Source organism: Nerophis lumbriciformis, linkage group LG11 (genome assembly GCF_033978685.3).
Source record: "Nerophis lumbriciformis linkage group LG11, RoL_Nlum_v2.1, whole genome shotgun sequence".
In the NCBI taxonomy this organism is placed as follows: Eukaryota; Metazoa; Chordata; class Actinopteri; order Syngnathiformes; family Syngnathidae; genus Nerophis; species Nerophis lumbriciformis.
In genome coordinates, this window is record NC_084558.2 from 9878328 (window position 1) to 9889557 (window position 11230).

The following is an 11230-nucleotide window of genomic DNA, read 5'->3' on the forward strand; positions in this document are numbered from 1 at the left end:
TGGCCAAACGCAAAACCTGGAGGAACCCTTGGAGACGCTCCTACCACAAACGCAAGAAGGCAGAGTGAGAAAACAATCTCCACACTGACAATATTCACAAAAATATTGTTAATGTCCGTTTGAACAACTGTGCTTCATTTGCTGCATAAATGTTTTGACTCAGATGGGAAGTGGACCCAGACTACTGCGAGGAGGTCAAACAGACTCCGCCCTACGACAGCGGGACCAGACTCCTGGACATCATGGACATGACCATCTTTGACTTCCTCATGGGTCAGTTGCCACAAGATTGCATTGATTCCATTTTTTTTTCTTTTTTTTTTCTACATTTCTTAAATCCTTCACGTCGGATTCATCGCAGGAAACATGGATCGGCATCATTACGAGACGTTTGAAAAGTTTGGAAATGAGACATTCATCATTCACCTGGACAACGGCAGAGGGTGAGAGATCACATGTTGACACACTCGTTAGTCAAATCTCACTACGTATATGACAAAAAACAATTATAATTACATAAAATATATCACTTTCCTAAAAACTGTAATATTGTAGATTCATATTTGTTTCCACTGCAAACAGTCAAACTACGTCAGCATTAAATACACATACTATACATCAAATAATATGTGTATGTTTAAAGGCCATTAAAAGACTAGTATGCACACACACACACACACACACACACACACACACACACACACACACACACACACACACACACACACACACACACACACACACACACACACACACGCACACGCACACGCACACGCACACGCACTATTATTAAACATCAATAGTGACACACACTGAGCATTTCGGTAGCAAGGCTTTTTGTAGAAAACGGCAAAAGGTGTGAAATTTTGCTCATGCTTTAAATGGGAAAAACTGTCAGAGTTTGTAGGACGCGAACCCCAAGATGCAGAGAAGGCGGAAGGCGTTATACGGGAAAACATGATTTAATGTTCGAAATAAAGTAAAAACACAAACTAGGAACAGGCAAAATGGAAACAGGAACCAGAAAACAGAAAAACTGGAAATAGCAAACGGCTAACAGGATCTGGCTAACAGGAAAACAAGAAGCTAGGAGAAACCAACCGTAAATAGCTATAAGGAACAGCTTACCGCTATGACGACAGCGACAAGGACAGGTAGACACTACAATGACATCGGCAATGACAATCAGGTAGTGATGACAATGATCCAGCAGTGACTGGAGGGTAGGGCAGGTATAAATAGCAGCTGGCTGATTGACACCAGGTGTGGCCAGGTGCCAATCAGCCACAGCTGAGGGGACACAGCACTCAGGGAGACAAGTAGGAAATAAAGTCAAAATAAAAGTGCTGGACAGAAAACTAAGACAAACTCAGAGAAAAAACTAAAACAGTCAAACTGTTAGGGACAAGCCTGACAGTAGCCCCCCTTCCTATAACGGATACCAGACGTTCTAGAACCCCTGCTGCTGGCCCACCGGAGAAGAGGATGGTGGCGCCCTCTGCTGCTGGCCCACCGGAGAAGAGGATGGTGGCGCCCTCTGCTGCTGGCCCACCGGAGAAGAGGATGGTGGCGCCCTCTGCTGCTGGCCCACCGGAGAAGAGGATGGTGGCGCCCTCTGCTGCTGGCCCACCGGAGAGGAGGATGGTGGCGCCGTCTGCTGCTGGCCCACCGGAGAGGAGGATGGTGGCGCCGTCTGCTGCTGGCCCACCGGAGAGGAGGATGGTGGCGCCGTCTGCTGCTGGCCCACCGGAGAGGAGGATGGTGGCGCAGTCTGCTGCTGGCCCACCAGAGAGGAGGATGGTGGCGCCGTCTGCTGCTGGCCCACCAGAGAGGAGGATGGTGGCGCCCTCTGCTGCTGGCCGACCGGACAGGATGGTGGTGCCGTATGTTGTAGACCCACCGGAGTGCATGGTGGCGTCTGCCGGCCCACCGGAGTGCATGGTGGCGTCTGCCGGCCCACCGGAGTGCATGGTGGCGTCTGCCGGCCCACCGGAGTGCATGGTGGCGTCTGCCGGCCCACCGGAGTGCATGGTGGCGTCTGCCGGCCCACCGGAGTGCATGGTGGCGTCTGCCGGCCCACCGGAGTGCATGGTGGCGTCTGCCGGCTCACCGGAGTGCATGGTGGCGCCGTAGGTTGCAGACCCACCGGAGATGATGGCGCCGTCTCTTGCAGACCCACTGGGGCGAGAAGTAGCTGTGCCTCCCCAGCTGCACTGCTACTCATAGCCCCTCCCCCAAGGGACGGATCCCAGACGTCCCCAGATAGGACCACAGACGACAGGGGTGGGTGGGAGAGGGCTTGAAAAGCGGCCGAACTTTTCTTCAGATTAGCCATTAAGTCCAAAGCTTTGTTAAGCCTCTCCGCCATGGACATCTCTGCGAGATTCGAATTTGGCTGGATCATTATGTCAGAGTTTGTAGGACGCGAACCCCAAGATGCAGAGAAGGCGGAAGGCGTTATACGGGAAAACATGATTTAATGTTCGAAATAAAGTAAAAACACAAACTAGGAACAGGCAAAATGGAAACAGGAACCAGAAAACAGAAAAACTGGAAATAGCAAACGGCTAACAGGATCTGGCTAACAGGAAAACAAGAAGCTAGGAGAAACCAACCGTAAATAGTAGTGATGGGTCCGGCAACACCGATGCATCGGCGCATGCGTCAAGCTCATAGAGTGAAACCCTGTGTCGGTGCGCGTACCCCTTTTAGAAAGTCACGTGACCGATCATGAGCTGTTTTGGTCACGTGACTGATACGCGAACTGTGTCGCACTGACGCCTCCTCTGTGCCCTGTGAGCGGCTCTTTTCTACAGCCGGAGAAATAATAACTAAGAAGAGAAAGCGTCTAAAATTGAATACGTTGGAACAACTGTTTTTTTTAAAAATAAAAATGTGTAAAAAAAAAAAATAATAATAATTTCCAGGTCCACAAGCATAATCATTCACAACACGTTCTCTTAGATTTCCATGTTATGATACATGTTCACATTATTTATTGACTGTATCTAAAAAAAGACCAAACATATATTTTTATTTAAATGAAGTTATGAAATAATCCTAAATTAAATACAATGACTTGGTTTATATTATTGTATATACTAGGTCAGTGGTTCTCAACTTTTTTTCAGCAATGTACCCCCTGTGAATTTTTTTTTAAATTCAAGTACCCCCTAATCAGAGCAAAGCATTTTTGGTTGAAAAGAAAAAGATAAAGAAGTAAAATACAGCACTGTGTCATCAGTTTCTGATTTATTAAATTGTATAACCGTGCAAAATATTGCTCATTTGTAGTGGTCTTTCTTGAACTATTTGTAAAAAAAGATATAAAAATAACTAAAAACTTGTTGAAAAATAAACAAGTGATTCAATTACAAATAAAGATTTCTACACATAGAAGTAATCATCAACTTAAAGTGCCTTCTTTGGGGATTGTAATAGAGATCCATCTGGATTCATGAACTTAATTCTAAACATTTCTTCACAAAAAAAAAAAATCTTTAACATCAATATTTATGGAACATGTCCACAAAAAATCTAGCTGTCAACACTGAATATTGCATTGTTGCATTTCTTTTCACACTTCTTTTTGACAAACCTGAGCTTGTGCTTCACTGAGTCTATGAACTTACATTCATATTTTGTTGAAGTATTATTCAATAAATATATTTATAAAGGATTTTTGAATTGTTGCTATTTTTAGAATATTTTTTAAAAATCTCACGTACCCCTTGGCATACCTTCAAGTACCCCCAGGGGTACGCGGACCCCCATTTGAGAACCACTATAAGCGGTAGAAAATGGATGGATGGATGTACTAGGTCATAAAATCAGTGTCAGTTGAGTCGGTCCATAGGTTGCCTGTAGGGATTTTTAATGTCCAGCAGATGTCAGTATTTAGTGACACAGTATCAATACAGTTTTGCAATGTGTCAAAACGCTTCATGACGCCTCATCAACCCATCACTAGTAAATAGCTATAAGGAACAGCTTACCGCTATGACGACAGCGACAAGGACAGGTAGACACTACAATGACATCGGCAATGACAATCAGGTAGTGATGACAATGATCCAGCAGTGACTGGAGGGTAGGGCAGGTATAAATAGCAGCTGGCTGATTGACACCAGGTGTGGCCAGGTGCCAATCAGCCACAGCTGAGGGGACACAGCACTCAGGGAGACAAGTAGGAAATAAAGACAAAGTAAAAGTGCTGGACAGAAAACTAAGACAAACTCAGAGAAAAAACTAAAACACAGTCAAACTGTCAGGGACAAGCCTGACAAAAACAGCTCTATCTAGCGGAAAAATATAATAATGCATCAAAACTGCATTAGTTTATGTTAAGATGAATGGGGGATCAAAAATTTCATTTTTAGCATTTTTGAATTGGACATGTTTATTCATTTATTTATCATTAGTTGGTTTTCCATTTTAAGAAAAAAAAAGTAACAAGAGATGACAAAAAATGGATTTGAACTACATTATTTTAACACAGCAAAAAAACTAAATGGCTCAAAATGTCCGTTGAATCTCTAAAGCAGGGCTGTCAAAAGTATGGCCCGCGGGCCTGAACAGGTTTTATCCAGCCCGCGAGATGATTTTGTTAAGAATAAAAATTTGCTAAAATTTTTGAACGAAAGAAACTGCTCTTCTAAATGTGTCCACTGGATGTCGCAATATCCCCTTTGTTTCCCCTGCCGCAGGAGGCATGACTTCAGAGGGGGAGGAGCTATGTGCCCGGTTAAGATAGAGGACTGGGGACACATTATCTGGGTGCACATAAATAAGCTGAAATAATATGTATCCCCTTCTAACTTCATGTGTGATTCATGAAATGAGTCCACATTCACAAGTTTTGTTGTAGATGATGCTACATATGTACAGAATAAACCAGATGTTGAGGAAAATGAGTAAATTAATTCATTAATTAATAACATCCTGTAATGATTGATCATCATTTATCACATCATTTATTCAGAAATGATAAATCACGACAAATGAAGATAGACTACTATGAACAACAACATGTAAGTGTAAAAAAAAACAAAAAACATTATGATTTGTATGTTTTCAGATTGGGCTCGTTCTATTTTTAAACAAAGAAAACAATCTGAAGTTGTCTTTATTTTTAAGTTATCATGACATGATTTTACCAGTCCGGCCCACTTAGGAGTAGATTTTCCTCCATGTGGCCCCTGAGCTAAATTGAGTTTGACACCCCTGCTCTAAAGGGTGAAATTGAAGTAAGTATGTTCTGGAACAGGTGTAAAAGAAAGTGCATCTCTATCCTCCTTCAAAACCGCACTAAAAGAACACCTCCAGTCAACTACAACCCTAGACTAACCCCCTCCCCCCACCACATCCCACCTCCCCGGATTGTTAATAATCAAATGTAAATAATCAAATGTATATACTTGTTCTTATGCTTTCTGAACTCACTATGTTCACTGCTCGCTGTACATATCCTACCAAGTGAGACCTACACTGTTTCAATGTCCATTTCTCAGATGATATAATTGTTGATGACTGAAGTATGCTGATAGCAACCAAACCCAACTCCCCCCCCCCCTCCACATCCCACCCCCCGGATTGTAAATAATGTAAATAATTCAATGTATATACTCTGATGATTAACTTGTGTGATGACTGTATTATGCTGATAGTATATATTTGTACTATGAATTGATTAACGCCCTGCGATGAGGTGGCGACTTGTCCAGGGTGTACCCCGCCTTCCGCCCGATTGTAGCTGAGATAGGCTCCAGCGCCCCCCGCGACCCCAAAGGGAATAAGCGGTAGAAAATGGATGGATGGATGGAATTGATTAACGTGGACCCCGACTTAAACAAGTTGAAAAACTTATTCGGGTGTTACCATTTAGTGGTCAATTGTACGGAATATGTACTTCACTGTGCAACCTACTAATAAAAGTTTCAATCAATCAATCTATTATAGTCACGCTCGTAAGTTTTTCTACATTTTATCAGTGCACTAAACTCCTGTTAGAAGTGAAATGATCAGTATGTGTTTTGCTTTTAATAGCTGATGAAAATAACGTCGACAAAAAAAATGCCTTCTACGTTGTTATGAATTGTAATAAATATCCATCCTTGCTTTACAGGTTTGGAAAGTACTCCCATGACGAGAAGTCCATTCTGGTCCCGCTGACGCAGTGCTGCAGGTAAAGTCAATCTAAATGCTTTTGTGTGTCAGTACAGTATGCGTGTGTGTGTGTGTTAAGTAGTTAATCGCCTGTATTTTGTGCAGGGTACGCAAGAGCACACACTTGCGTCTGCAGCTGCTGGCTAAGGAAGAATACAAGCTGTCCATGCTGGTGGCAGAATCCTTGGTGAGGGACCGCCTCAGCCCAATCCTCATCCAGCCACACCTGGACGCCATGGACCGTCGCCTACGCCAGGTCAGCACTTTACGTGCTGTTTAAATTCTGCTTTGTTTGTCTTTTGAAAGAAAATGTTCTTTTCAGATACACTAGTACCTCAACTTAAGAGCTTATCGTAATTACTTCTTACAATCATTGTCCTTCTTTCAGTCTTTCAGGTAACCCTTGCAGTTAGCTTGTGGGGTCAAAATAAATTAAGTGATTATTCTGCGTTGATGACAGCCTTATAGTTTTTTGTTTTTTTTAATAATTTTTAGAATGTGCCGGGGGCCGTTAAAAGATTAGCTGTAGGCCGCAAATGGCCACTTTGGACACTATCTAACCTTTGGACATGTTTGGTGACTCATTAAGAAATGTGAATGTGAATTTAGAGACATTTTTTCAGGATCAAATAGGACTTGCCAGTTGTTCTGAGAATCTGTCGATCAATGAGTGCATATCATTTTTAAATAATTTATTAATATTTTATTTAATTTGCATATTGTTCAGAATCAGAAATAACTTTTTTAGCCAAGTATGTAACACACAAGTAATTTGACTTGGTAGGTTGTGCTCTCTCTAAACAACAACTACGAGAGACATTCGCGGTGCCATCATTTTAAATTCTGCATTACTATTTGTTTTTATAAAATTTTTATTGAAAGTTATTTCATAGGTCATGACTTAACAATGAAATATCACATTACAGTACTTTTTTGTAACAATTTTCACACTTTTTTCCCCCCTTACTACAACCTTCCCAAACCACAAGAGGGCACTCACAATAATACCTTCATTCAGAAATGCACACAACACAAGGCAATCAAAAAAAAAAAAATTGAATGAACTAAACCAAAAGTAAATTTTAAATGTTCAAATAAGTAAATAATAATAATTAAAATTATAAATTAAATACTATATATATATATATATATATATATATATATATATGTATGTATGTGTGGGAAAAAAAATCACAAGACTATTTCATCTCTACAGGCCTGTTTCATGAGGGGGGGTACCCTCAATCATCAGGAGATTTTAATGGGAGCATTCGCATACCATGGTTTATATAGGGCACAGAGTGGGTGGGTACAGGCTGGCCTAGGGGCGTGGTGATTGGCTCATGTGTTACCTAGGAGGTGTTTCCGTCTATGGCGGCATGTTGTTACAATTTCGCTGCGCTTGTTGAGGGATGACAGGTCTGGACGGTAAATAATAAACAGTTTCTCTTTCAAGCATAGGTTGCATCTTTTATTACCACTATTGTAAGGTGTGCTGGATGCAAGAATTTGCCATGTTATTGAATATTCAACATTATTGTCTTTGAGGTCCCAAATGTGTTTGCTGAGTTCTGTGGTATTTAGCAGGTTTTTGTTCCTGAAAGAAGCCTTGTGATTGTTCCATCTGGTTTTGAATTCTCCCTCGGTTAATCCTACATATGTGTCGGATGTGTTAATGTCCTTGCGTATTACCTTAGATTGGTAGACAACTGATGTTTGTAAGCACCCCCCGTTGAGAGGGCAATCAGGTTTCTTTCGACAGTTACATCCTTTGTTGGTTTTGGAGTCGCTCTGTCTGGGGGTCGACGGCTCATTTGCAATTGTTTTGTTGTGGTTTGAGATGATTTGTCGTATATTGTTCATGCAGCTGTAGCTCAATTTAATGTTGTTCTTGTTGAATACTTTTCTTAGGGTGTTGTCTTTGGGAAAGTGTTTGTCAATCAGATTGAGGAATTTGTGTCCAATGTTCGTTGAGACGTTTTTGCTGTATGGGGGGTTGTACCAGATGATGTCGTTTCGTTTTCTGTTCTTTTTTGGCTGGTTTCCTGGCGTGGGTTCATATATATATATATATATATATATTCATATACATTATATATATACATATATATATTGAAAAATAAATCATTAAAAAAGAATACATTAAAACAATTAATAAAAGGGGGAGGCAGAGATGTCAAGGACGCGACATGATTTTAAAAAAGCTCTCCAGGTTTTTTCAAAGGTACTTGAGGAACCACTGAGGGAAAATCTAAGCTTTCAAAGCTTAATACAAAGTTGAACCTTCTTTATCTGCCAATAATTTTGCATAACATTTATGCCGCCAAAGAGAAAGTACCAGCCGCATTCACTTATAATTCCAACAAAATGTTAATTAGGGCTTGGCTTTGTCAAATTAAAAGCATTGTTTACATTTGAATTGGTACACAAAATATGTAATATACATATTTTGTTTAAAAACAATGCCTTTTAGTAGATTTAGCAATAGTAATTTAAATACATCTATTATATTACATAACTAGCAGTGTCCCAATAAAACTTGTTCACGTCTGATGAGATACCAATATTGGAGCTTTGAGTATTGGCCGATCCCAATGTTGATCTGATGCGATATCAGCACGAATCGTTGTACATTTATTTTTTTTGTAGTGTGGAATGTTATAAAAGGTTTGATCAAGTGAAATTACTCAGAGAACAGTGGTAGACTAAGAGAGCACAGCCTTCCAAGTCAAATTCCTTGTGTGTTAAACATATACTGGCCAGTAATGGTCTCATGCAGTCTTTAATTTGAAGTGGAGTGGTAGTTGTTTTGGCGACACCTTGTGGCCACAATAGATCTTTGAATTTAGCTCATGATACAGTTAGTTGAATGATACAGACACGTTTGTTACTGGATACATAATGATACTTTTCTGCCTTGGAGACATTGTATATGTTAGTCAATATGCAACTATAATTATTTGGTACTTGTTTATGTTGATAAAGGTGATGTATTAGACTGATTTTTTGTTTAATTAAGAACACGTATTACATATATCTGTCTTGTGTGCTATAGTGTGCTTTGCTGTTGTGTAGTTGCAAGCTCCGAGTTGTATCCTACAGCCTACCATGTTTACCTTTTGGGAATGACTTCACTAAAATACAAGAAAATATCAAACTTGTGTGCTTTTTGAAAGACATTTAGATTGTAACAGGCTGTAGAGTGTGGTACAAGTATAGGACAGTTTGTATCAGAGATTTTAAATGCGAGCCGATGCTGTTTTTTTTGCTGACATTGGACCGTTATCAATATTGGATCGGGACATTTAAGTAATAAATTCAAAAAGAAGAAATACAATCCATTCATTTCTTGCTCTTCTTGGTTGTGAAGGTTCTGCAGGTGTTGGCTGAATGCATTGAGAAGGAAGGTTACAGTTACGTGGTGGACAACGACCTTCAAGGGGACCAATGGACAGACCACACGGGGCCCAGAAGGAGGTAGCTGGTTGCGGGACCAGGAAGCTGAATCAACTGGAACTTTTTTCGGGTGTGAACTGAATGCTTTCAGGCCCAGCTGCCTAAAAAGTCTGAACCTGCTGGACTTGCAACAGAACTAAAAAGTTGATGTAAGTGAAATGTATCCTGAACGAGTCTCCAGTTGAATCTTTGTGACGTGCGAGACGACCTTCTCCTTTGTCTCCTACTGGACCTTTTTTTGAATTCAGTGAATTCTGTGGGACTTGAAAAGACTCTCCCAGACGTGTTTCTACATACTGCTGGCACCACAAATTAGGGAGGAGGAGAAGCTAGCTTGGTTTCTATCGATTCAATGATACAGAAATATTTTGTGTGTGTTTACAGTTTTGTCTGTTATTTTGTTTTCTATCATGGCTGTTCAGGATTTCAATCATTTTCATTGGAGTGCAGGTCAACTCCTGCAGTTTCCCATTATTGTTTTGAGAGAGTATTTATTTAAAAAAAAAAAAAATTATTAAGCATATTTATATAAATTAAAATCAGCCAAAAAGATGCTTCACCCTAGGGGTGTTCTTCCTTATTTGTCCACAAGAGGGAAGCATTGCTGTGTGCAAAGGATCTGCCAGCAGGGCAGAAAATTCATCAATTTGCATATTTTGCATATTTCATTAACGGGAATTAAGATGCCTTTACAAATACTAAAGAGCATGTTTACAATACTGTTTATGTTCTTACGTTCCAATGCAACACATAAACAACTACTGGCCACAATATTAACTTTGCAATAGAGACTGAAACAATTATCTTAATTATTGTGGTTTGCTATCCTTGGATTAGCTTGTGCAGGTGTACTTAATATTGTGGCCTGAGAGTGTATACGCGGTTACGGTACCAAAAGCCCAATGTTACATTTTAGTACTGTTTTTTTTTTTTTTTTTTTTTTTTTTGTAATATAACTTGTGTCCAGATATTATTTTTCGGGGATGTACATTTCATTCATGAACAGCAGCTTTGATGGCTGAGCTGTTGGTGCCAATAGGCTCAAATTTAATATATACCATAGGAAATTCTCTAGTGCCTGTGCAAAGATAGAAATACTTGAATGTCTGGTTTCATTAAAAAGGCTGTTTCAACTCCTCCAAATAATTGTGGAGATGTTTGTATGTACACGTGAGTGCTGACTGCATCTGTTTCATGACATGTTTTTTACAGTCCTGTGTCAATACATTGTGTGTGTGTGAGTGCGTGCGTGCGAGAGAAAGAGTGGATCCATGGAGAAGATGTTAATCAAGTTCATCAGCAGCACATTGTTTCTGTTTTTTATTTTTATGCATCATGTTAAAAGTGCAATAAAATTAAAAAAAAATCTGAATCCCCAGTTTTGCTTCTTCCCCTACTATAAAGGACATTATTTTATTGGACAAGCTTTTCATGTTTATGACCAGATTGATAACATTTCAAACATGACTTTATTCATTATGACTTGAAATAGTGCTATAGAAACAAACGGAACAAACTATATTTCTGTTATGCTTCAAGTTACAAGCATAAACTTGAGTTACAAGCTTCCCCACCATTAGGTCGTGTAACAAATGTCACAGCGAACCCC

At 40.1% G+C, this 11230-nt stretch overlaps 1 protein-coding gene across 1 annotated transcript in view; it reads left to right on the forward strand.

Annotated features, from left to right (window-relative positions):
* The window catches only part of fam20cb (FAM20C golgi associated secretory pathway kinase b), a 136701-nt gene extending 125708 nt beyond the window's left edge, over positions 1-10993 (forward strand). Inside the window, exons 6-11 of the mRNA XM_061967444.1 lie at positions 1-64; positions 164-273; positions 362-443; positions 6125-6184; positions 6271-6421; positions 9536-10993. The exon at positions 1-64 is cut by the window's left edge and continues 117 nt beyond it. Of these exons, the coding sequence (XP_061823428.1) occupies positions 1-64; positions 164-273; positions 362-443; positions 6125-6184; positions 6271-6421; positions 9536-9646 (578 nt within the window). The 3' untranslated portion in view covers positions 9647-10993. The remainder of the gene's footprint in view (positions 65-163; positions 274-361; positions 444-6124; positions 6185-6270; positions 6422-9535) is intronic.
* Positions 10994-11230: the final 237 nt, after the last annotated feature.